The sequence below is a fragment of the Xyrauchen texanus genome, chromosome 42, assembly GCF_025860055.1.
Source record: "Xyrauchen texanus isolate HMW12.3.18 chromosome 42, RBS_HiC_50CHRs, whole genome shotgun sequence".
In the NCBI taxonomy this organism is placed as follows: Eukaryota; Metazoa; Chordata; class Actinopteri; order Cypriniformes; family Catostomidae; genus Xyrauchen; species Xyrauchen texanus.
In genome coordinates this window covers 29934367-29961844 of record NC_068317.1, presented here as the reverse complement: position 1 = coordinate 29961844, position 27478 = coordinate 29934367, and the positions used below count along the sequence as shown (strand labels likewise).

At 40.2% G+C, this 27478-nt stretch overlaps 1 protein-coding gene across 1 annotated transcript; it reads left to right on the top strand.

Moving 5' to 3' along the window:
- The first annotated feature begins 14036 nt into the window (after positions 1-14036).
- Positions 14037-25232, top strand: LOC127634898 (UDP-glucuronosyltransferase 2A1-like). The gene is made up of 2 exons (XM_052114646.1): positions 14037-14197; positions 21121-25232. Exon 2 carries the CDS (start codon positions 21127-21129, stop codon positions 22729-22731), a length of 1605 nt encoding a protein of 534 aa, XP_051970606.1. The 5' UTR covers positions 14037-14197; positions 21121-21126; the 3' UTR covers positions 22732-25232.
- Positions 25233-27478: the final 2246 nt, after the last annotated feature.

The following is a 27478-nucleotide window of genomic DNA, read 5'->3' as shown; positions in this document are numbered from 1 at the left end:
TGAGAGAGGGAAGGGAAGAGCGAGATAAAGAGAGAGAGAATGCCCTTCTATTCTGGTGCTTTATATGACTCAAAGAAGGATGAGTGGGAGGAGGCTTTCCGCAAATGAAGAAACAGAGAGAGAGAGAGAGAGAGAGAGCGAGAGAGAAGAGAGAAGAGAGGGAGTCATGCATCTGTCACAGCCAAATTTATATTTGAACTGCACACCCTCAGAGACCAATAAACGCTTTGATTTCCAAACTAATTCATTAATTTTCTGTACAGCTAAGTAGTATTAATGTTTATCGAGATCTTGAATATCTATTATATTCTGTTGTTTTTATCAACACAAATGGCTCTTTATTTTTTAAACTGTTTTCAGTCTTTTCTGTCACTATTTTTGTGGATCTATGCTTTGACATTATTTTATGCACCACAATCATGCCAATAAAATACTCTGAAGAAGAGAGAGTGAAAGAAAGGAAGGAAGGGAAGGAAAAAATAGAGAAAGAAAAAAATTAAGGGAAGGAAAGACAGACAGACAGAGAAATAAAAGGGAAAAAAATTGAGGAAGAAGGAAAGAATAAGAGAGAAATAAAAGAAAGGAAAGAAGGAAAATGAAGGAAGAAAGTGAGAAAGTGAAAGAAAAGAAGCATGGAAGAAAGAAAGGAGGGAAGGATGAAAAGAGAAACAAAGAAAAGGTTGGTAGGAAAAGGAAGAAATTGAGAAAGAAAAAGAAAGAAAGAAGCATGGAAGAAAGGAAGGAGGAAAGGAAGAAAAGGAAGTGAGGAATGAAGAGAGACTGAAGAAAAGCATGGAAGAAAGGGAGGAGGTAGGAAAAGAAAGAAAGGTAGGCAAAGGAAGAAAGTGAGGAAGAAATAGGTGTGAGGAATGAAGAAATAAAAGGGGTAGGAAGAAATATTTAAAAGCAGTGGAAGGGAAAAATAAAGGAAGAAAAAAGAAAGAGAAAAGGAAGAAAGAAATAAAAAGAGAAAGAAATAAAGAAGAGAGGAAGGAATAAATAGAAAAAAGGAGGGGGAAATCAATAATGAGAAAGGAAGGAAGAAAAAAGAGAAGAAAAAAGGAAGGAATTGAGGAAGGAAGCAATGAAGGAAGTGAGGAAGGAAGAAATTAAAGAGAGGAAGAAAGAAAAAGAATGGAGGGAAGGAATACATAAAAAAGAGAAAGGAAGAAAGAAAGAAAGAAAGAAAGAAAGAAAGAATGGAAGAAAGGAAGGAAGGAAGGCAGAATGGCAGGAAGGAAGGAAGGAAGGCAGGAAGAAAGGAAGAAAGAAAGATAGAAAGAATGAAAGAAAGGAAGGAAGGCAGGAAGGAAGGCAGGAAGGAAGGCAGGAAGAAAGGAAGGAAGATAGAAAGAAAGAATGAAAGAAAGGAAGGAAGGCAGGAAGGAAGGAAGGAAGAAAGTACGGAAGGAAGGCAGGAAGAAAGGAAGACAGGAAGGAAGAAATTAAAGAGAGGAAGAAAGAAAAAGAATGGAGGGAAGGAATACATAAAAAAGAGAAAGGAGGAAAAGAGAAAAAGAGAAAGGAAGGAAGGCAGGAAGGAAGGAAGGCAGGCAGGCAGAAAGGAAGAAAGAGAAAGAAAGAATGAAAGGAAGGCAGGCAGGAAGGAAGGAAGAAAGAAAGGAAGGCAGGCAGGAAGGCAGGCAGGAAGGCAAGAAGAAAGAAAGGAAGGAAGGAAGGAAGGAAGGAAGGAAGGAAGGAAGGAAGGAAGAGATGGAGTATATGGGAAAACCCATTGCCACAGAAGTCCTTTAAGTCTGTTTTATTGTGCAGTCTTTTGAAATATGATTTAATTTTCCACTTGTTGAACTGAAAGATTTGATGGCAGGCTTTGGGGATGGTGGTCAGATTAACCATGAATGGAATGAGTGGAAACAAGAGAGATAGTCTTTTTCTCCATGTCTGCATGATGGTCAAGTAAATATGACAGGATGCATTCTAAGCTCCAGTTAATCGAGAGAGACACCTGCTGAGTGCAAGCAAAAGGATTTTTCTGTTTCTCTCTTTCTCTGCCTCTCAAAGCCACCCTCGACCCATCTTCTTGGCATCATTATATAATTATGTCATTGTTTATTTATATTCAGTAAATACATAGTAATTATTTTATAGCTTGCTTAGATTATGGGTTCATGCTACGGGCATGCTCATAATTGACTAATTCCATTAAATAAATGCCTAAACATGAGTTGATGATCCATTTGTTTGCTATATCATCCAAACGATTTCCAGGAATAGAATTGTACTCTAATAAACATGACTGCCTGAAAAAACATTTCATCCAAAGCACCTGCAACGCAGTATTACATGCTGTTGCAACATAGTACCATTAAGAAAACTAATAGGACAATATTTTTTATTTATTATACAAGTTTGCTCTTTGTGTTGTGGTTTTTTGGTATGCTTATTTTTTCCATGTGCCGTTCCATCTCATGCACTGTGAAGCCCGCAGCCTTTCAAATTATACTCTTTTGATGCGTTCAAAGCATGAACTCCATGATTGCTTTGTGATGTACTTGTAGTGCAGTAAACGGCAGGCACATGCAGTGATGCTGACACACAAATATGTGCACTGTCTGCATGTTTAAACAAAATAAAACTGCCGTGGACAGTCCATGTGTCAGGAAATATTGGCTGCATGCAGCCTATACATGGACGAAAAAGAAATTGGCTTAGCATGCAAACAATCGAAGTGCAAGTGTTTAACTTTGAAGCAAAACTTAGCACTGTTTCTGCTACAGACATAAATGAGACCTCAGATCGTGCGACTTGCTGAGAAGAGGTATGCTATTTCTTTTCCAAGAATTCAAACTTATGATTTTGACAAAAAAAATCCCATTGAAGTGGGAACCTGAGCTGTATCGATTCTAGGGACTACAAGTTCCATAATAAGTATACATTTAGACACTCCCCAGCCTAACACTAAACTTTCATTTGTCCCACCCCCATACACAAAAGTCTGAAACCAAAAGGTGTTTTCACACAAATATTGTTTTGTTCTCTCATAGTTCTGTGATGCAGTTATGGGACATGATGAAGGCGTAAGGAGAGGGGAGGGCTTGCTGACTATCGCTGTGAGTCACTGAAACAGAGAGAATGTTGATCGGTAGCTACAGGGAACAAAGGCCGTGTAGAGCTCCGAGCACCGTGACTCAAACCGTGGCCGCAGTGCCCTTGACTATGGCCGCAGTAATGCGACAATAAGAGAGACTTTTCCAGTCTGTCATTTACTTCCTCCAAAGCCTCTCCTCCCCGTGCCACCGCCAGCTGAGAACAGCAGGCCCACTGAGTCAGTAACATGCCCCCAGAGAGATGCACATGTCCTGCTCATCCTTGAGCGATGGGGAATGTCTGGCTCCTCGTTCAATTTTACATGAAAGTGAACATAATGTAGAGTTAAGACCCAAGGCTTGGCCAGGGAGAACCAGAGACCATAGAGTTGAACGCATGCATATGCTCCAAGTCTCTTTTCCTGGAGCGGTCACTATGTCTGGAAGCACACAGAGGAAACAGAATAGATGGTAACATTGAAAAGCATTTAAAAAAATGCTGTCCATTCTTTTTAACATCACCTTTAAGTCATACATCACACACAAAGAACAAGAATCCAAAAGTCTACTAAAAAACATAAACAGTATTTTATACAACTAGTGATTTTGAGGAACATATGCAGAAGAATATGCAGAATTCTATTGCTTGGATCACTAAATGTGAAAATAAGCAATGTGCCTTTCTGAGTGCAGTTTCAACATTTAATCTGATGATTGACAACAAAAAACGGTATATCTTCTTAATTTCTCTTCATATATATTCAAAGTTACTCAGATTGTTTTTTGAAGAGTCCAGATGCTTCGGGGCAATTTATGAAATTCATATTTTTCTTTAGGCTTTTGAATAACAATTAGCATTTAGGGTGAACTTCAGTCACTAGGGGTACTTTTACAGTTTTAGCTTATGGCTAGAAGTAGTCCTGAAGGGTGGAGGCCAAAGTATACTTCAGTGTTCTGCATGCCACTATGTCTCCCACATAGTGCACATGATGCAAATTTCATCATCAGCACAGTACGTACTGTCCATGCACAGCCCAGTTTTTGTAGCCTGCCGTTGACTGTACTAAATAGTATCACAAAGCAGTCATCATGCTTCTGTGTCGAATGGCAATGGGCTTGTGTTAAAGAGTATACTCTGAAAGGCTGAATGGGCACTTAGATATGCACGACATGAAAGTACTACCTTCCCAAAGTATACTAAAGCTAGGCATCTGCATACAGGATTCATGATGCAAATTTTGCCATTAGCAGAGTGCTCAAGCACTGAACGGATGGAGCCCGATTTTTGTAACAGCGCATACACTGAACGCACAGAATGTGTATGCGGTTGGAATTATTTGTACTAATTTGTGAGTGTTGCCCCCTTGTGGACCCACTATTAAGCCTTTGCTGTCACAAAGAATTGCTAAAATATGTAATCGCATTTAACAACAGGAGACTTAACAACAGGTAGAAACAAAAGCAGTGCATGTGCACGTCAAGAATGCTTGTGTGAGATCCTGCATTTGTATAACTTGAGACTTAAGGACCATATAGACATCTTTATGGATCTAATCCACTGATATATACAGTATATATATATTACTGGATCGCTCATGCAATGGTGAACTGTCAGCAGGAGTTGAAGTCACCGGAAGAGTTTGAGCGGCCATCTTTGTATGCCCAAATTCTAATTGAGCATCAATGACTGACAGGCGAAAACACCTCGGTTTCATCATCTCCGACCTCGGAGACAACAGTTGCATTTCACCCTCTAGTGACAATCATGTTTAATATTTAATTAGCTTTTTATGGATAATATTTGTTACGAAGGAGAAGATATACACCAATCGCAATGTTAGAGCATTCACCTGCCCCGAGTTCAGTCTATCAGTGCAGCACAACAATCACCAAAGGAAGTGGGGAAATTGTCCACAAGTTGTAATGCAAGAAGGAAAAGCTGTAATATCTGCTTGTTTAGAGTAACAACACGTCCTTACCCCTGAATGGGACTTTAAAACCAGGATTTCTATATTGCCTTAAATGGGTTTGCCTGAGGCGCTGCATGTGAGGGAGAGAGACTGTGCACGAGAGAATGACCGCGAGAACAAGGCTCTGAACAAAACACTTCTATGGTCACAATATATAAGTCTGAGAATGTCTGTTTCTATCTTACCTCAGTTTCAGTAAACTTGTTTACATTCAGCTGGATACTGTTTGTTATACAGTAGATAAACATAACTCACCAAACGCATGTGCATGTGTGCACAGTCAAATTAAGTATATTTGAAAGGCAAAGCTTTTGCGGCAAAACTAAAGTACCCATGACGCTTTTCGGGTGAAACTTCTGGTTAAGCAAAAACAATCGTTATGTTGTATACATTAAAAATGACAGAAACTTGAGAGCAAATGATCATTGAATTATAATGTGGCGATATTGTTCTTCCTCTCTATCTGTCAATGATTATGGGCTTCAGGTTGATGGCCAAATATTGCAAATAGAAGCATTTGAGTTATTTTGTTGAGTCTTTATCCATCGATGGAAGATCCTGAGTGCAGCCGTGGCCAAAAATATTGTCAGTGACATAAATTTTGTGTTTTGCAAATTTTCTGCTTCAGTTTTTGTGGTTTTGATTCACATTGTTTCTAGATTATTGTGCAGAGTGATCCGAAGCATTTTAAATAATTGCAAAAAGCTTCATTGGCCAAAGATTTTTACTTTATTACAAAAACCCAAATTTCACTGTTTTTGGCCCTGGCAAAAAATAACCAGCTAACATCTTTTCACGAATCATATCAGCAGCAACTGTTAAAGTGTGAACGAGTACTAGTCAGGTGAAATCACTCTATCATTCTGATTGGATTATAAGAACAGACTGCTTGCTATAAAAGGAGGGAAGAAGTGCTTCCAATCATTGTGTTCTTGTTAGCAATGTTTACCTCCAAAGAAAGACGTGCAGCCATCATCACTTTGCATCAAAATGGCCTCACATGCAAGGAAATTGCTGCAAAGAATATTGCACCTGAAAGAACCATTTTCCGGATCATTAAGAACTTCAAGGAGAGAGGTTCAACTGCAGTGAAGAAGGCTTCAGGACGTCCCAGAGTGTCCAGCAAGCGCCAGGACCGTCTCCTCCTGAGGAGTCCGCTACGGAACCGTGTCACCACCAGTGCAGAGCTCAATATTGGCAGCAGGTTGGTGTGAGGGCATCTGCACGCACAGTGAGGCGAAGACTTTTGGACAATGGCCTGGTGTCAAGAAGGGCAGCAAAGAAGCCACTTCTCTCCAAGAAAAGCATCAAGGACAGACTGAAATTCTGCAGGAAGTACAAGGATTGGACAGCAGAAGACTGATGCAAAGTTATTTTCTCTGATAAAGCCCCCTTCTGACTGTTTGGGATATCTTGAAAATTGATAGTCTGGAGAAGAAAAGGTGAACGCTACCATGAGTCCTGTGTCGTGCCAAAAGTGAAGCATCCTGACACCATCCATGTGTGGGGTTGCGTTTCATCCAAGGGAGTGGGCTCTCTCACAATTCTGCCCAAAACACTGCCATGAATAAAGAATGGTATCAAAACGTCCTGCGAGAGCAACTTCTCCCAACAACACAAGAGCAATTTGGTGATGATCTGTGCATTTTCCAGCATGATGGAGCACCATGTCACAAGGCAAGAGTGATAATTAAGTGGCTCGGAGATCATTACATTGAAATTTTGGATCCGTGGCCAGGCAACTCCCCGGATCTTAATCCCATAGAGAACCTGTGGTCAATCCTCAAAAGGCGAGTGGACAAGCAGAAGCCCACAAATTGTGATCAACTCTGAGCACTAATAAGTCAAGAGTGGATCGCCATCACTCAGGATTTGGCCCAGAAGCTGATATCCAGCATGCCAGAGTGAATGGCAGAGGTTATGAAAAACAAGGGTCAATACTGTAAATATTGACTCTTTGCATAAATTGAGTGTTTTGCCAATAAAAGCCTTTAAAACTTATGAAATCATTGTTTTGCAGTATACCACAGAAACATGTGAAAAAATAAACTACAAATACCGAAGCAGCAAATTTTGCAGAACACAAAATGTATGCCACTGTAGACTAACCTGAAAAGCTATGTAGCCTATTAGCACCTTCACAGATATAAAGTTGGACATGTTTTGAGAACTGTAGATAATTATGTATATTTTAAGCATATATTGAGTCAAGTCAGAACCTGAAGAGTTTGTTGTGCCAAGATGATTTACTTACTGCAGATACAGAGGAGGTCTAGACAGCAGGATGCTCATGTATTACAGGACTCAGGCGATGATACTGTCATGCCGCCATTTTTCTGATAAAATACAATTATTTAGCAGGAGATGAGTGTATAGTAACAAGCTCAGTCTAGCTAAAAATGTATTTGTTAGTTGACATAATATCTGTATCTAAATGCTATAACCTACATAAAAAGGTTTGAATATTGACTGAACAACTGATCCAGTTGATAGATTGAATTTGATGTTCTTGTGTAGGAAATAAGGATGTCTTAACAGCCACACAATAAACTGTACCGTACAAAAAGAACTACATGCAATACAAATAAGCATATTTATTTGGACATTATAAAAATTGTACATAAAAGTTCAGTGCTCTCCGTAAAGCAAATATAAAACAGTATATATTATTAAAAGCACTAGCTGAATAAATAAATAGAATTGGTACTGAATTAATGTCCACACAGTTTCCCCAAATCACCATTTCCCCTTAAGGGAAGACATGCACATTCTGCAAAAACACTCAAAAGAATGTGAATTGCAGGCAGGAAAAATGCAGGAAAGAGGAAAAGCATAATACAATCAGTGGCGGCTTGTCAATAGAGGGCGCTGGGGCGCCGCCCCCATCAAAATTCCAGAAATATACATGAATACAAAAATGATATAAAAATGGAAATAAAAATAAAATAAATTAAATAGTTTACTCGTACAATCTGCAGGCTGGTAGTAAGAGCCTCAGCATTTAATAAAAACTGGCTTTAATCGGTTAACTATTTTCTATGTTTTTCAATATGTTTCATGCGGTTTAATGGGTGAGGGACGCCGGACAAATGGATGTCTATCTGAGTCCTTAAATTTTCGGGCAGCATGTGACCTGAAGCTGGTGTCTAATTGGTTTCTTAAAGATTCTCCTCCGGGCGCCGGTCGCTGCATCCCTGGCGAATCAGAATTGGATACATGTTATTTTATCCAATCTGATTGGTTCTCGTCACCTGTCATTCAACTTAATGCTCTATGCTCTGCGAGTGCGCAGGTGACTCCGCCAAAACTTTGCTAGGATGATCACTTTCGCAGAGATAATGGCAGCAGCTAAACCAAACTCTTCATTGATTTACAAAAAAAACCTTTCACAAGGCGTTCGCTAAAAAAAAAAAAAAAAAAACATTGGTGAGCAAAGCAGTGGTTCTTGTCCAATACAGATGCGCCGGGTGCTTAATGTAGTAGAGCGTGAAAGAATCGCAGCAGAGGTGAGTTTGTTATAGAAATTAATCAAATTACCAATTTACATTATTGTTGTGCTGCAGAGATGTCCTTCCCACATATCATATTCTACAGACTCAAGAAAACATTTTTGTTTGGTATAAATCCTTACAAAAATTATAATTTTAATATTATACAACAGCATCCCAAAAATAATAAATTGGCAACATAAAAATAAATGATTAAATGAAATATATAGCCACCAAAAACTACTGTCTTGTATGGGACAAAAACTCAAATGGCTCTATTTTTATTTTGAAAGTCATTGCAACTGTGACAACTAGTGGCCTACTCCAGGTTACTACCTTACATTTACATATATATATATATATTTAATTATCTCTATAGGTCTGTGACACCATCCTGGGACACACTAGGGAGCGTTTCTCCTTCACAGACCACCTTGTCTGTGCCACCTTGTTGCAGGGGGACAGGTTTGATCAGTACAAGGATACCTTTCCTGAAGATGCATTGAGCAGCACAATGAAAGCGTACCTGATGCTCAGTGGAAGCAAGCTGAAGACAGAGCTCAGTCTCATCTACAGCAAGGAAGAATTCAAAGCCTGCCGTGGTGCTGTGGACCTATTCCAGCTGTTTATGGAGAATAATCTCGAAGAAGTCTTTTCCGAAACTGTGACTCTCCTAAAAGTTCTCATTACCACACCCATGACCACGGCTGAAGCTGAGAGGTGCTTCTCAACCTTGAAAAGAATAAAAACGTGTCCCAGAAACACCATGACCCAGGAGAGGCTGAATGCACTGGCATTGCTCTCCATGGAAAGGAGAATTGTTACTGAGATGACTGACTTTAATCAGAGAGTCATTGAGAAATTTGCTGGCCAGAAAGAAAGGAGAGCAAAATTTATGTTCAAGTAGTCAACATGCTTTTTGGTACTGCTTTGTATTTATTTTCGGCCACAAAAAAGCACCCCCAAATAATTATCACCAGCCGCCACTGAATACAATTCATTTCAAACATGACAAAACATCTCACTGCTGTACACCACATCCTCCTTTTTACCCTCAGTAATAATGCCATTTCAAAACATGTGAAGCATTCACAAAGGCCAACGCTGAATAGAAATTATCAAACACTTAAAATGCCTAATGAACTTTCAGCACATGTACACACACCTTTAACACAATAATGCTATAGTTTAGGAGTAATTCATTGCACTCCATTTCTGGACGTCTATCGCATCCGGACCGTAACTGTGGATAATATAAGTAATCCCTGCTGTTGTCTCCCTGCCAATAAAGTAAAAAGAGCACACAAACAAATTATTCCAAGCTTTTTCCAAACAGATCAACTAAGATGAATTGAAGTCAATCCTTCTGTAGGGAGCCGATGGTAGAAGCAGCATCTGGGACTGGATCGCTGTGCTTTGCGAGTGGTTTCTGATCATAACACTGTGACTTCAGTTTCGCTTGATTATAGGATAACCATTAATTGTACACATTGCCTGGGAAATTTTAAAGACACCTTCCAACATTTAAAAAGCAAGAATCTCACTGTATGACATGCAAGCAAGCTGAGACCGGCTACAATCAAAACGACAACCAATCGCACTTTCGCTATCCAACCGGAAAGTCTACCCACCTAGCGAAATGTAGTGGACTTGCTGAGAATATTGTGGATACTTTGGGCTTAAAGGTGAAGACGAGAGCTAAGTGGCTCATGCAGGAAGACTCCATACTGTAAATCGTGAGTCATATAAGGAGTCGCTGCACTGATACTGTGAACCACTGTGAACGCTGTAGATTTATTGTGTTGCTTTTTGTTTAGGTTTTACAGTCTTATTCATTTAAATAAATATACATGTGCCCCTAGTGATCAAAGTTGGAAAAAAACCAAGATGAATTGCCCAACAAGGGCACCTTGACTAACAAACTAAAATTCAGGGCGTTTCAGTGCTGTTACAGCATTAAAAATAAATACATTAGGAAATAGAATATAAAAGATTCATTATAATGTTTGAGGATGCTATTATGCATCTATTCAGTCAAATAATAATGTGGTTGTCTTTGTCTAAGTAGGAGTGACAAACTTATCTGTGGAGGCAGTAAATCTCGTCAGAAGATTTGGGAAATCAAGATGGTTTAGATTTAGATTATTGTATCCTACAGCATGTAACACACGCACACACACACACACACACACACAAACACACAGTGGCAGAATGGTACTTGCCCACAGATCTGTGTGTTTCTCTCTATTTCTATGCATGTGATTTGTGTTTTCCACCCACCATAGAGAAAGACATGCCAGTCTTAGTTTGTGTTGAGAGCTGTTTCTAGATGCACACACATTATTCACAATCAGTGCTAGAGATCTAAATGGCACGTTACTGTTTGAAATAAATCAGCTGACACTCTCATATCTCTTCTGCACACACACATACACTTTATTTACATATATGACAGACAAACATTAGGAGGACATACATTTGTGGTCCAATTTGTGCATTTGTTGTTTATGTAATCGAACCCGACCGTTGCATTATGTAGGCTGAACCATAACAAAGTCTTGGTGAGCTACAATGCATAGTCATTATGTTAAGAGAAATTAAATACTTATTAAAGTATTAAATACTTATTAAAGTATTGTTTTTATTTATTGAATTGATTTAGGGAAGATTTGGTTGGTTGGCACAATTTGTCTTCTTTTAAATGTTTCTGATGGAATAAGTATTAAGATACAGTAACCCAACTAGACAAAAATAAATTTCTTAAGCAAAAATAAATAAATAGCATAAACATAATATATATATATATATATTAGGGCTGTCGATTTAATGCGTTGATTCAGTGCAATTAATTTGATAAAAAATAACGCGTTAAAAAGATTTACGCAATTAGTCGCAATGACCCCGGACTTGTAGTACCACCTGTTTACTCCAGAGGGCAGTAAGTGAAACTTCAGCTGTGTGGCAACTCGCAGTTTATAAAGTGAAGAAAACAACCAGACAGCACAAAACAGACATTCGTTACGTTCTTGCGTTCAAAACACTTGATGGAGCGCAAATCCGAACTAAGAGATCTCAAGATGTGTTTGAAGATTGAGTATTAAACTATATTTAACTATATTCGCTACACAAGCATGTCTGACGCAGGTGTACATTGACGTGTCCTGAAACAAGCCCTCACAATGAATCTCGAACTGATTGACTTATTCACTTGTGTAATGGATTGCTGTGAACTGTGTGTCAATGATTGACTTATGATCAATAATATGGTAGTAAACAATACATTGTATTCTAAAGCCGCTTTTTGTATCGTCTTATCAATGATGAACTCTTCTGCCACAAGATGTAATGCATTTTAATTATCTGAATATTTTTTATTTATATATATATATAATTTTTTAAAATATTTAAAGATAACTGGGTATAATTATTTAATCATTATATATTGAATTATTGTTATATGAGGGGCTTTCTCAGCATATATTTGTATATGCGATTAAATGCGATTAATCACAATTAATTAATCAGGACACAATGTAATTCGATTAAGAAATGTTATCAATTGACAGCCCTAATATATATATATATACACACAGACACATCCAATGTCATATTTCCTAGATAGATTTGGTCAATTGGGGTTAGTTGGCACAGTGATAAAAAAAATAAAAGCTATAGTTTAAATAGGCTGTAAGCAACAAAGAGACTTTAAAAAATTAAGCCAAAAATTAACTAACCCCATTCTCCCCGATGTTAATAAACATAATTAAATAAATAAATTACTTTAAACATCAACATACATTTTTCTTCAAACTCAGACACCACATTTCTGGATAAATGCTTCCACCTTGTGGCTATGTTACTAGGCTACAAAGCAGCTAACCATAAATTACGGAAATTCATCTACTTATTCTGTTTGTAAACATGATATTTTTACTATTAATTATAAGGTGAAATCATTCTATTGACATTAAATGGCATACTGTCATGTTAAATAGCTATATTATCATTTTTACCGTATATGTTACAGTAACTACCCGTTAACCAATTCCTGTTTTGTTTTTACTGTAGAATGTTAACATCCTTTAACCATTAAAATTACAGGATATTTTTTACAGTAGGGTTAAGGGGGTTAATCATGGGCTAAAGGCACACCTTAAGGAATTTAGCTTTTATTCTGGTCCCGAAGTGTATCAAGATTCAAGAAATGCATTTATTTATGTTGAATATTGATTGAGCAACATGCTTTGTGTGAAAAGAAATAACAACAGAAGGTTGTTTTGAATAAAATTAATAAATAAATACATTAAAAATAAGTTCTGCTCACATGGGATGAAAGGCCCCCTGGGGGGTTATATTGATATAGTGTCAGTACCAGGGCAATAGTTACTAATGTTATGCAAATACTTTCCAGACAGAAATGTGTTTTTTTTTTTTTTTTTACAAAATAACAACTTATAATAATATAATAGGGTGCATAATTTCTTGTTAATTTCATTACATCTCAGATTATTCTATAAACAAAATAATCTTCATTGTGATTGGATCAGCCAATGTGAGCCAACTTACATAAATCTATTCCCACCACTTAAGAAAATCAATGTGTTTAATAGGGGCCTTTAGCCCCTGCAACAGGGGGACTTTTTGCCCAAATAATACCCTTTCACTTATTGGACAGTTATCAGTTTTATATATACTGTATATATAATTGCTTTGAACTAAATTGAAAATGACACAAAAGAATTTTGTCTGAAAATAAATGTGATAATTTCCAGGATATTTATTAGCTACATAAATGTACAACATTTTAATAATGATCAATTATTAGAACATATTGCCTCAAAACCAACCATTAGACATTGCACACGATGATCTCATGGATCAGGAAAAGTGTATAGTGACTGACAGGTGTTTAGAAAAGTGCTGAGGTTTTTGATGCTATTTAGTGTTTTGAGAGAAAATCTAATCAAAATAGACTTTTACCCCGCGAAGCCTTTAGCCCCGTTGTACCCATTAACCAATTTCTTCTTATCGCTTCAGAGTTGAATAACATTTAACTAGTTTTACTGGAGGTATCTGACACTGAACCTTGTTACCATCAGCCTTGAATTGCTAGAAGGGACAAAAAGAGAAAATGCAGTTTAGAGATTAATTAAAAATATGTAATATAACAATTATGAAAATAATTATTTCATTCATTTTGATCTCTCTCTCTCATTATCTCTTTATCTGTTTACTTATATCTCTCCCTCTATCTCAAATACAAATGCAAATTAAATTTCTGGCGGTTCTGTAAAAACAAAAAAGTGTTTTTCCTTGTTTTCAGAATTGGAAGATGGAATGGGGGAGGGTTTTGTGAAAGAGGAGTAGCACAATCTTCCCATACATCTGTTTCTGTTGAGTAAGAGAGAGAGAGAGAGAGAGAGAGTGGGAGAGAGAGGGAGAGAGAGAGAGAGAGAGGGAGAGTGAGAGAGAGTGAGAGAGAGAGAGAGAGAGAGAGAGAGAGAGAGAGAGAGAGAAAGAGTGAGAGAGAGAGACAGAGAGAGAGAGAGAGAGAGGGAGAGAAAGGGAGAGAGCAGTGTTAACAATGCCCATTTCTCTGGGATTACCTCGTCAGAGTTATGTAATAGTTATGTGCGATCTGAACTACAAACTGTACTGAACAAACTCGGCTTTCAAGGTGCTTCAGAACAAGGTAAAAAAGTTTTTCTGTTTTCTTTGTCAGATTACCACCATTTTCTTTTCTGTTTCTTTTTCTATTTTTTTCTTCTGTTTTCTTTTAACTGAAGAGGCATTGTTATGCCTTTCCCGTTATTAAAATAATCTTTGCTTTCCTGTTTGATTCGACTGTTTCTGCAGTTTTATAAATGCCCAGATGTAGCTTGAACATTTAGAATGGCTAGTTTCACCCATTTCCCACTTAAGATCTTGACTGTTGGAGCAGGGTTTCTCCAACACTGGTTAGCAGGCTACATCTGAGTTAAAAGGATAGTTCACCCAAAAATGAAAATGATCCCATAATTTACTCACACTCAAGCCATCCTTGGTGTATATGACTTTCTTCTTTCAGCCAAACACAATCAGAGTTATACTCCCATTATAAAGCTTGGAAGAGCCAGAATATTTTTTATTATAACTACAATTGTGTTTGTCTGAAAGAAGAAAGTCATATACAACTAGTATGGCTTGAGGTTGAGTAAATGATGGGATAATTTTCATTTTTGGGTGAACTAACCCTTTAAATAACATATTTCCCATGCAGGGTTTCAGAAACACTGTTTGTGCATAATGCACTTGTTATGTAAATGTATTTTTTTTTAGTTTTTTTGATTGTGCAGGAACAAAACTAATCACACAGGTGGCTTTATGTTTATTTTTTAAAGAGGGATAAGTGTTTTTATAATTCAATGAACAACGCAACATAGTCTTATGAAAACTTGCAATAATTCGTAGAAAGAAGTGAAATTAGAAGATATCGTACGACTTGGATCATACAAAAATGACCAACCAAATAAACAGAATTTCAAATTGATAAAATACAAGCATGAAATTTTAGACAGCCTCCTATCCAACATTGTATTTTAAGAAAGGAAATGTAATTCTTATTTATTTATTACAAATGACTGATGTATGGGTCATTGACAAATAAGGTTGTTTGAGGTGAGTAAAAATGAAAAAAATTATCTTTTAAAAATCTAGTTTAAACAGTAAACACACTGGTCAAGCTTAGAAATATAATCTTTGTCCAATTTGGTTTTGAAAAAACAAAAGTTCCCTTACGAGGGAACTCACGATGCGTCGAAGACGCTTTGGGAACGCCTTTGCGTGATTACCTCTGAAGCACGTATGTCATCTAGTCAATGGAATGAATGAACACCACGGGTGGGTGACGTCATGACCAGGAAAGGATATAAGCACATCCGATGCGTTATTCGCGTTAGCTTTTGTGCCTCAGCAAAGCGCTCTGTGTCAAAACTGTCTGTCATATTTATTGTTGTCTGTCTCTCATTATATTGGATATTATGGCGAAACAACTATTTAAAGCCTGTGCTTCTCCTTGCCCTCGTTATATCACGGGTGGAGATACACATGAGCTTTGTGTAGTTTGTTTGGGAGTGGAGCATGCGATGTCAGCCTTCGAGGGGACTGACTGTCAGCATTGTGAGCGTCTGCCGCTCCGCATGCTCCGCTCCCGTCTGTCCGCATTTGAGGATGATGGACAGGCTCGCGAACCTCAGGGTTCTGGACCCGCGGCTGCCGAGGCAGCTCGGAGAAGGCTCACTTGGGGTTCGCAAATGGATCTCTCGGCGGGGTTGGAGGCGGGCTCTGCCTTATCTCCTCCTTTACCCGAGGGATCCATTGCTCTCTTGCCGGTGTCGGAAGCCCGTGCTGTGGCTTCTTCCGCCCGGGAAGAGAGCCCGATGCTTCGGTGCTCTAGCTCTGAGGAGGTGGAGTTACTGAGCATTTATGAGAGTGACACAAACACTAACACAATAAGGGGAGAAGATTTGCCATCCCTCTCCCCAGCATATGAGGAGCTTATTGAGGTGATAACTCGTGCTGTTAATAAATTAAATATTGACTGGCCAGCAGAAAAAAGAGATACTCGTCCTAAAAGCAAATTAGACGAGCGTTTTCCCTCATCTAATGCTTCATCTCAACCACGAGCCCTTCCATTTTTTCCTGATCTACATAGTGAGCTATGTAGATCATGGAATAAACCATATTCGTCACGTCTTTTTAGTCCCCATGTTCACACATATTCAAATATAAAGGGGCTGAAAGATTTTGGTTATGGGTCGATGCCCCCAGCGGAACAGACGCTCGCGAGCTATCTGTCTCCTGGGTCAGCATCGTCCCTGAAGGATCCCGTGTTGCCGAATAAACCACTAAAAACACATCCAATTTAGTGGGTAAGGCTTATACGGCAGCAGGTCAAGCTGGAGCCTGTCTGCACACGATGGCAGTGCTCCAAGCCTATCAGGCAGATCTGCTGGGGGATATCGATAGGAGTGAGGGAGTTAGTCCCGACGAAATTCGAGAACTTCGTTGGGCTACAGATCTTTCTCTCAGAGCTACGAAGGAGACCGCCTGTCCTATTGGGCGGTCTATGGCAGCCCTCGTAGCTACTGAGAGACATCTTTGGTTAAATCTTGCAGAGATTAAAGATAAGGAGAGGGCTTTTCTTTTAGATGCCCCTATGTCTCCCTCTGGTCTTTTCGGTGACCGGGGTGGAGCGGTGTACACCTCAGAATACGGTGCCCGCTCCACTTCGGGGTCCTCATGGGACCAGTCTGCCAACCCCGCCACCCTTGGTGCTTCGGAGCGCAGTGGTATCCAGCGAAAGTTCGGCGCAATGTCGACTCGACGTTGCGTCGGACGTGAGCCCTCTGAGGGGGGTTCAAAAACAGTCAGTTCGGTTGTTTCCTGCCAATATGCTTCAGGTCGCCGAAGTGGCTGTTCCTTTAACACCAGAGGCCAGTCTCGAGAGACTGGTACCCTTAGCTATAGAACAGGTGTACTCCCCCAACAGAGAATCGGGGTTTTACAGCCGATACTTCATTGTTCCAAAAAAAGGGTGGGGGATTGCGTCCAATTTTAGATCTCCGTTTGCTGAATCGTGCAGTCATGAAATTGAAATTCAAGATGCTCACACTCAAACGGATAGTGACTCAAATCAGATCCGAGGACTGGTTTGTCACGATAGATTTGAAGGACGCTTACTTCCATGTCTCCATCCTCCCTTAACACAGGAAGTTCCTGAGGTTTTCTTTCGGGGGCAAAGAATACCAATATCGGGTGCTTCCGTTCGGTCTAGCTCTGTCACCCCGCACGTTCACGAAGTGCGTAGATGCAGCTCTGGCCCCGCTCAGGCTGCAGGGCATACGCATTCTGAACTACATCGACGACTGGCTGATTCTGGCGGAATCAGAGCAGTCAGCGGTTTGGCATCGAGATGTCGTTCTTGCTCATATGAAGAAACTGGGGCTGAGACTCAATGCCAAGAAGAGTGTGCTTTCTCCATTACAGAGAACCACTTTCCTTGGTGTGGTATGGGATTCAGTCACGATGCGGGCCACACTATCGCCCGTTCGTGTAGCTACTATCATCACAGCCACAAAAGAGTTGAAGCTAGGCCAGTCACGCACTGTGAAACAGTTCGAGAGACTGTTAGGCCTCACGGCAGCAGCGTCCGATGTGATCCCCTTCGGCCTGCTGTACATGAGACCTTTGCAGTGGTGGCTCAGGACCAGAAGGTTCTCCCGAGGGGAACCCACTCGTATGATCAAGATCACGCGGCGGTGCATCCGCGCCTTGATTATATGGAGGAAACATTGGTTCCTGTCCCAGGGTCCGGTGTTGGGAGCTCTTTGCCATCGAGTTGCTATCTCGACAGACGCTTCTCTCACCGGCTGGGGAGCAGTAATGGAAGGCTGCTCAGCTCAGGGTCTGTGGAGGAACCATCATCTCTCTTGGCACATAAATTGCCTGGAGATGATGGCCGTCTTCAATGCATTGAGACATTTCCTCCCAGATCTGAGGGGCCATCATGTGCTTGTCCGTACAGACAACACATCGGTGGTCTCTTATTTAAATCGACAGGGGGGTCTGCGCTCACGTCCACTCTGCAAACTGGCGCACCAGATCCTCTTGTGGTCCCTGGGGAAAATACTCTCCCTGAGGGCAGTGTATATCCCAGGGTACCAGAATATAGGAGCAGACACCCTGTCGAGGCAGGTGCTGAGGCCAGGGGAATGGAGACTCCACCCCGAGGCGGTGGAGCTCATTTGGGAATTTTACGGCCAAGCAGAAGTGGATCTGTTTGCGTCTCAGCTTACGACGCACTGTCCACTTTGGTTCTCCCTCACGCAACCAGCCCCCTTGGGGTTGGACGCTATGGTACAGATGTGGCCAAGGCTACATCTGTTCGCATTTCCCCCTGTTGCTCTGCTCCCAGGAGTTCTGGAGAGAGTCCGCCAGGACGGAGTAAGTCTATTATTAGTAGCTCCACGCTGGCCGAGTCGAATTTGGTTTGCAGACCTAATTCATCTCCTCGACGGCCCTCCTTTCGAGGTACCTGTCAGGAGAGACCTTCTGTCTCAGGCAGGGGGCACAATATTCCCCCGACCAGAGATTTGGAACCTATGGGTTTGGCCTCTGAGGGGGCCCAACTTTTAGAGAGTGGTCTCTCGACTGAGGTCGTTGAGACCATTCTTAGCTCCAGAGCTCCAGCCACGAGGAAATTATACACACTTAAGTGGAAAGTTTTCACGTCTTGGTGTCACCAGCATCAGCGAGATCGAGTTAACTGTTCAGTCAACACAGTACTTGAGTTTCTCCAGTATCGCTTTACATCAGGTTCATGTCCTTCTACCTTAAAGGTTTACATGGCGGCCATTGCGGCTTTCCTCGCCCCTGTGGGTAGTACATCTTTGGGTCGAAAACTAGGGTGCCGGCATGGGATTTGGCAATAGTTTTGGAAGGCTTGTCTAGGGCTCCCTTCGAGCCCCTAGAGTTATTTTCAGAAAGATTTCTGACATTCAAGACTATTTTTCTGTTAGCCATTTCGTCCCTAAAAAGAGTCGGAGACCTTCAGGCTCTTTCGGTGTCTCCCACCTGTTTGGAATTTGCACCGGGTATGGTTAAGGCGTTCTTATACCCTAAGCAGGGTTACGTCCCTAAGGTGCCAACCAATATTCCAAGGCCTATTGTACTGCAGGCATTCTGTCCTCCTCCGTTTACATCTTCGGACCAGGAAAAACTGAATCTCTTGTGTCCAGACACTTCTCACTGGACACTTATGTCCACAGGGCTGCCCCGTGGAGAAGATCTGATCAGTTGTTTGTCTGTTTTGGTTCACCTAAGAAAGAACTTCCTGCTTCTAAACAGACAATCAGTAAGTGGATAGTTGAGGCTATTTCTCTTGCATATGAGTCCTCTGGCCAGCCATGCCCTTTGGTGGTCAGAGCTCACTCTACTCGAAGTATGGCGGCCTCTAAAGCCCTCTTATCAGGAGTTTCCCTCCAGGAGGTTTGTGATGCGACAGGTTGGTCCTCGCCGCTAACTTTTGTGAGGTTTTATAGCCTGGACCTGGAAGCTGCCCCAGGATCCCAGGTGCTTTTTACTTAATTTGCCGACAGTTTTTGTCATCTGGCATTTTGTAACTATGGCGGATTGGGTATTATCGTTCCCAAAGCGTCTTCGACGCATCGCGAGTTCCCTCGTAAGGGAACGTCTCAGGTTACGTCTGTAACCCTAGTTCCCTGAGAAGGGAACGAGACGATGCATCGCCCTGCCATACTTCCTGCATCCCTGCGATTGACTTTGCTTCGGCTCTAAAAGCTAACGCGAGTAACGCATCGGATGTGCTTATATCCTTTCCTGGTCATGACGTCACCCACCCGTGGCGTTCATTCATTCCATTGACTAGTTGACATACGTGCTTCAGAGGTAATCATGCAAAGGCGTTCCCAAAGCGTCTTCGACGCATCGTCTCATTCCCTTCTCAGGGAACTAGGGTTACAGACGTAACCTGAGACGTTTTTTGGCATTTTCTACAAAAAAATTAAAGATTTAATGACTTCACAAATGTCTGGTGTAACCATCAAGTAAAAGGTGTTAAAGGACTTGAGAGTGTACACAACGTAATCATTCATTTCCAAAAACACATTTGACAAGGTAAGAAATATTTGTTTCAAATATCATACATTTTTGTGTTAAGAATATCAAGAAGTTTTCTAAGGGTTACACCAAATGTGCCTTTTCATAAAAAATGTCAAAATATCTGATTTATATTTACATTGTTGTTCCAAACCTGTTTGACTCGCTTTCAATTGTGTATTAGTTTGAAAAATCAGTTTTCAGTTTCATAACATCATTTTCCAAAGTATGTATTTATGGAAAATGTTTTTGAAAGTCTCAGTTTTTAGTGGAGGAAAAGTTCCAGTGTTCAAAAGAGCCATAAACAAAGAAAAATAAATGCATTTTCAGACGGCATAATGTTGATTACCATTGACCCCATCAGGGCTGGATTGGGAAGAGATCGGCATGGGTTTTTACATAGCAACTTCCCCAAATGCAGGGGGGGGTTTCGCTGTCCTTTTCTGCATATCGCGGCGCCATTTTGTGGTCCGTTCTGCATAATGTGGTGGCCCGTTTCGCAGCCGACCCACCAGCCCGCTCGGTTCTCCCGATGGCCAGTCCGCCCCTGATCGGCCCCAAAGTGCGTCGGCCCACCGGGAAAATGCCCAGTATGCCAGATTACCAGTCCAGCCCTGGACCCCATTCACTTCCATTTGAATTGCCTCACTGTAACCTCGATTTTTGCTTCTTCTTTTTTTAAGAAAAGGAGTGGTCAAAATAAATTTTTGTGGTAATCAATGTTATGCCATAAATGCTGTCGATTGAGCTTAACTTGTCATGAATCTGGAATATTCCTTTAAGTCTCAGTCACCATTCACTTTAATTGAAACTTTTTTCCATTCTTCTGGACATATTTTGTTTTCCACAGAATAAGAAATGTCATACAGGTTTGTAACAACACAAGGACGAGTAAACTTTGACCCAAATGGGTGAATTATCCTTTAACTTTGCTTTCTATGGGTTTCTGTGCACTAGGAAACAATGGACGTTCTAAGTGGTTCGTGTTGCCTTCTTGTGCTCTCCATCCTCCTTACAACTGACACTTCCTTTGCTCTGGCCGGCAAAGTCCTCGTCTTTCCAGTGGACGGCAGCCATTGGGTTAACATGAAACTGCTTATCGAGGATCTGCATTCTGCGGGTCATGAGGTCACTGTGGTGCGGACCGCCAGCAGTTGGTACATCAAGGAGGATTCCCCACACTACAAGGCCATCACGGTCCCCCTACCCGAGTCCATTAGCATTGAGGACCAAGATTTCATGGTCACATTTCTGAGTAAAATGCTTGAGATACAGAGACAGGGAGGTTCCCTGCTGGCAACCGTGCAGTTTTATTGGCATATGTTGACGATGCTCTCCAAAATACATCACCAGGCAAGTCAGTTAGTAGTGGAGATGTTCGAAAACCCAGTACTAATGAAACAGCTCTATGATGCACATTACGACGTGGCCCTTATTGATCCAGGTCTACCTGTGGGCGTTCTAGTGGCCCATAAACTTGGTTTACCCACAGTATTCAATGTGAGATGGATCATGAGTGGAGAAGGACATTTTGTTGTCGCACCCTCTCCAGTTTCCTACGTCCCTGCACCGGGAAGCACTTTGCCAAACCACATGTCATTTGCTGATAGGGTCAAGAACATATTCCATTATGTGCTGAACATGTGCATAGACCAGTTAATCGTAACACCAGTTTATGACAGACTAGTAGCACGCTACTTTGGGCCTGAAACCAATTTCTACCACTTGCTACAGGGTACAGATATCTGGCTCATGAGATCGGACTTCATCTTTGAGTTCCCACGTCCGACCATGCCCAATGTCGTCTACATCGGAGGCTTCCAGTGCAAACCTTCCAAACCTTTACCACCAGAGCTGGAGAAGTTTGTGGAAGGGTCAGGAAAACATGGGGTAATTGTGATGTCACTAGGGACACTTGTGAAAGGTCTACCCAATGAGATCACATCTGAGATCGCTGCAGGTTTTGCTCAGCTCCCCCAAAGAGTGATCTGGAGGCATCTGGGTGAGCGACCTCATAATCTTGGTAACAATACTCTTCTGGTCGACTGGTTGCCACAGAATGATCTGCTAGGTCATCCTAAAACACGGGCATTTGTAGCTCATGGTGGGACCAATGGAGTTTATGAATCTATATATCATGGCGTTCCAGTGGTTGGGCTTCCGCTGCTATTTGATCAGTTCGAGAATTTATTGCGGCTCGAGGTAAGGGGAGCGGCTAAAGTTCTTGATGCTACCAGACTGGACAGCCAGAGCTTTTTGACGGCAATGCAGGAAGTCTTAGATCAGCCGTCGCACAAAGAGAACATGCAGCGTCTATCTAGGCTACACCGAGACAAGCCTACACATCCTCGAGACAGCGCCCTCTATTGGATAGAATTCGTAATGCGGCACAAAGGTGCATCACATTTACGTACAGAGTCTTATAGGATGCCATGGTACTCATACCACTCTGTTGATGTAGTGGCATTTTTGTTGGCTGTCGTACTGACAGTAGGGGGAACAGTGACTCTCACGATACGCTTTTTGTGTCTCAGACTGTGCCAGAGACAGAAATCAAAACTTGAGTGAGGCATGACTGAGCAATAAACTAAACACTCAATGTGGGACCTGGCAATTATTTAGTCATTTATTAATAAATTAAAAAATTAAATGTTGAACAATTTTTGGAGAAGAATGTGTTGGTTTTACCTCACCTAACTCACATCTGGGTGTCAACACACCACTCAATGCCAGTGTCGGGCGTAAGGTCATAAATTAAAGGTGACAAAATGCCCCTGAAATTCCTTTTTTGGTTTGTTTGTTAGTGATTTAACATCCTGCCAATTTCCATGGCTATTTTAATGGTGAAAAACTAAAATATAATAAAAGTTATAGTAATTAAAACCCTCTATAAGGGTTTTCAAATATATTTTTTAATTAAAGCTATTATTGAATTAATTGGTAAGAGATGATAAATTCTCAATCCTGTTATTCAAATTGAGAATTTCTGCCAAACAGATGGCATCATATATTTTTTTAGTTGGTTAAAAAAATGGTAAATGGTCAGCATTTATATAGCGCCTTTTTAACCTTAGCGGTATTCAAAGCACTTTACACTGTGTCTCATTCACCCATTCACACTCACTCACACACCAATGTCGGCAGAGCTGCCATGCAATGCGCTAGCCTGCCATTGGGAGCAACTTGGGGTTCAGTGTCTTGCCCAAGGACATTTCGGCATGTGGAGTCATGCAGGCCGGGAATCAAACCACCAAATCTGCAATTAGTGGCCTACCTGCTCTGCCACCTGAGCCAGGGGCCAATCTAAACCAGCAGCCAAATATTGCCTCTTAATGGAAAAGTACATTTCTGACCCTGGTCAAACACCAGTTAGACTTCCACCTGACAAGCCTTGCAGAAAGCATGACAGAAGGTCGAATTTATGAGTTTGACAGGCAAGAAAGCAGGAGGTGTGCACAACAAATATTGACAAAATGTATATAAGGAGAGATAAAAGTCCTGGCAATTGAGTTGATCCAGTACATTTATTGCAGAAGGTAATCAAAGCACCCATTTACGTTAAGGTCTTAGGATGTTTCTGGTGAATTTAAAGGTATAGTTCACCCAAAAATGAAATTCTCTCATCATTTACTCATCCTAATGCCATACCAGACGTGGATTACTTTCTTTCTTCTGCAAAGAAGATTTTTAGAAGAAAATATCAGCTGTGTAGGTCCTCACAATGCAAGTGAATGGGTGCCAACAGTTTTACACTCCAAAAAGCACATAAATACATTATAAAAGGAATCCAAATGACTCCAGTGGTCAAATCCATGTCTTCAGAAGTGATATGATAGGTGTGCTGACCAAAGAGTGAATGTTTATTCAACATTGAAAATCGATGTCTCCTTGCTATCTGGGCATGGATTACTTTCATGCAGATTTTAAAATGTTGGCACCATTCACTTATATTGTATGGACCAAAAGAGCTGAGAACTTCTTAAAAAATCTTTGAGTTCAGTAGATGAAAGAAAGTCATACAAATCTGTAATGGCATAAGGGTGAGTAAATGATGAATTTTCATTTTGGGGTGAACTATCCCTTTAAATTAGCTAAAGAACTGAGGTTTATACAATGCTGGAAAACAATAACGTAAGTATTTATGACGTAAAAGTAGTTATGAAACATTCAATTTCTACTCATAAAGTATAAAAAGACCCATAAAAATGTGTGTGAAAATCACTACAGTGTTAAATTGTACCTGTCATTGCAAAGATTTATATTGCAAATTACCCGGTAATCACTGCCTGCCACTTCTAAAGGTCAGCGGCAAGCAACGGGATCAAAGTTAAATTGTTTGAACTTTAATGCATGGCAGAAAAGCTAAAGCTGAAGCTTCACTCCATCGAGTTCAATGTGCCTGCAAATTCTGACACGAGTCATGTCGAAACCCCTTTGGCATTGTGCCAATAGTATGGTATAGTATGCTATATTTTCTGTACAGTAATAGGATTGTTATTTAGCCAAATGAAAAGCTCTGTGAAGGTATTTACAGTTGAAGGTCAATTGCTAAATTGATGTGTATGTCCAAAGCTCAGCCAGCTGTCAATAGTGTGTTTTACTCTGTTTATAACAAAACGTCTCACTCCAAACTCCCAAACTCATGCTATCACAGTTTACACTTTTCAGAGAAATCAGCTTTTCATTAAAAGATCTTCAAAGTTCTCAGGTATTCTGCCACTTTGTAGTCTCTGTTTATTTGCATTTTGGCCTGGTTTGTAATGTCAGTCCAATGTCTTAGAGATTTTTAATTTTGTAATGATTTTAGTGTGTTGATGTGTTTGGGGCCTAAAAACTGTTTAGTTTTTCAAATCTCAATGAAAAACAATCACACAGACAATTCATTTTCATTCAGAACACAACGGCATGAAATAAACTAGATTATATAGATTATATAAATAACTGTAAACTGCTAAAAAAAATGCATATCATGTATTAGTTTTATTTAGGCGGTTGTGGCTCAGGTGGCAGAGCGTTCGGCCACTAATCGCAGGGTTGGTGGTTCAATTCCCGGCCCACACGACTCCACATGCCGAAGTGTCCTTGGGCAAGACACTGAACCCCAAGTTGCTCCCAATGGCCAGCTAGCACCTTGCATGGCAGCTCTGCCGATCATTGGTGTGTGAATGGGTGACTGTGACACAGTGTAAAGCGCTTTGAATACCGCTACGGTTAAAAAGGCGCTATATAAGTGCAGACCATTTACCATTAACCATATTTCAGATTTATTAGGGGTTCTGAGTCACAACTGAGTGGGTGGTGTGACCAAAGTCTTATATTATGATATGAACAGGGTTGGGCAGGTTACTTTTGAAATGTATTCCACTGCAGATTACAGATTACATGCTGTAAAATGTAATTTGTAACATTCTGTTAGATTACTCAAGGTCAGTAACGTAATCTAAATACTTTGGATTACTTCTTCAGCACTGGAAGATTTTTTCACTTGTTTTGCCTATAAAAACAAAATACACATGTTAAAAATACATAATACATAAATATCTTATGCAGTGTTGTTTCTAAAACAAGATCAATCATATTGTTCTTGTTTTAAGGATTTTTACAGGAAAACAATAATAAAAAAAAAAAAGATTATTATGAAGAATATGATTTTTGCCCTAATATCAAAGCTCTTACTAGAAAAAAAGAAATTATGATCCAATGTGAATTTTCTTGATAAATAAATATGATCGTGTCTGGTAACATGTGCATGTGAAATGACTAGAAATGTAATTTAATTTTAGCTTAGCATAAAGCTGACAATTTACACAAGGTTTATTTATATTTCTTCTGCTCCAAACTTACTTCAAACGTTCTTCTCTGTCTGCTCGTATGAATGTAACATCATAAGAAAGTGTTTCACCTCTGTTCAAATGCACTTTGGATCACATCATTTATACGTATAAATGTTTTCCATCTGAAAGGACTAAATATTAAATTAAACAAATTACAATAAAATGCAAAGTAATCTCTTCAGTAATCAAAATACTTTTTGAATGTAACTGTATTCTAATTACCAATGATTTAAATTGGAATTGTAAAATTACTTTAAATGCAGTCTGATGCAGGACTGTATCTGCACACATAGTGCCGGTTTAAGTTTGTAAATTGGATGTGGTTTTATGCTTAAATAATGCACGCTAATATGTTGGAACTTTTTTTTTATTATTCACCCCAAAGCGAGTTGTGTGAATGAAACAAACACGTGGGATTAATATCACACACACTAAAAGTTTATTTTCAACTAGAAATGGCCCTCATTTTTGAATGGACCAGTAGACCTCTCTTGGCTCTTTCTTAAACATCCTTCCATTATTTCCTCAAGCATTTCCTTTGTGTGTGTAACGGGGTTCGGGAAAAGAGGAGGCGGGAACCGGATCAACACTCAACAGGACTTTAATTATAACATCAAACTGAACTGGAACATAATAACAGACGTTGACGACACACACACACACACACACACACACACAGCTCTGTCTGTCTGTCTCTCTCTCTCTCTCTCTCTCTCTCTCTCTCTCCTCCGTCAGCGAAGAGGGCTCGTCTTCCTCCATTTCTGGGTTTCGGCACCAGTGTAACAGGGTTCGGGGAAGTAGGAGGCAGGAACCAGATCAACACTTAACAAGACTTTAATTATAACATAACATCAAATGGAACTGGAACATAATACTTCACTTGTCATAACTAGATTGGACTGTAACTCTCTCATTGCAGAACATCCTGCATGTGCAACTAGACCTCTGCAAATGATCCAGAATTAATTCATCATACCACGTTGGAGGAATGACCTTCCCAACTCCATCCGTGAACCTGACTCACTCTCTGTCTTCAAACTGATGTACAATTGTAGTGTGCTCCCTTAAAATGCACCATAGGTGGATAACTGGGTCCGTAAACAGTAGTCCATATATAGTCACACAACAGCTTTATGTGAGGAACTGACGGAAATTGCAAATGGGAGATTCTCAAAAAAAATTGACTTTCCAACTTACAAAATATTGACATTTTCCATTCAGTTCAGGTTTTGCCTATAAACGCTGAGGGTAAACATTTTGTAACATGTTGACATGAATTTTTATTCATAAAGGACAACTTGGCTGTTGTTCTTTCTTTTATTATTTAATTCTGTTTCACGAATGAAGCAAGTTAACACTAAAGGGGGTTAAATGGTTTACAACACCACATTGTGAGGGTAAATATTCAAATATTTCTGTGAAAATATTACATGTAAAATAAAATATAACTTTTTAACATGCTTGGAAAAATCACTATACAC

Bases quoted from the DNA above. Each gene is read 5' to 3' on its own strand.
- LOC127634898 (XM_052114646.1), top strand. From the start codon at position 21,127: ATGGACGTTCTAAGTGGTTCGTGTTGCCTTCTTGTGCTCTCCATCCTC.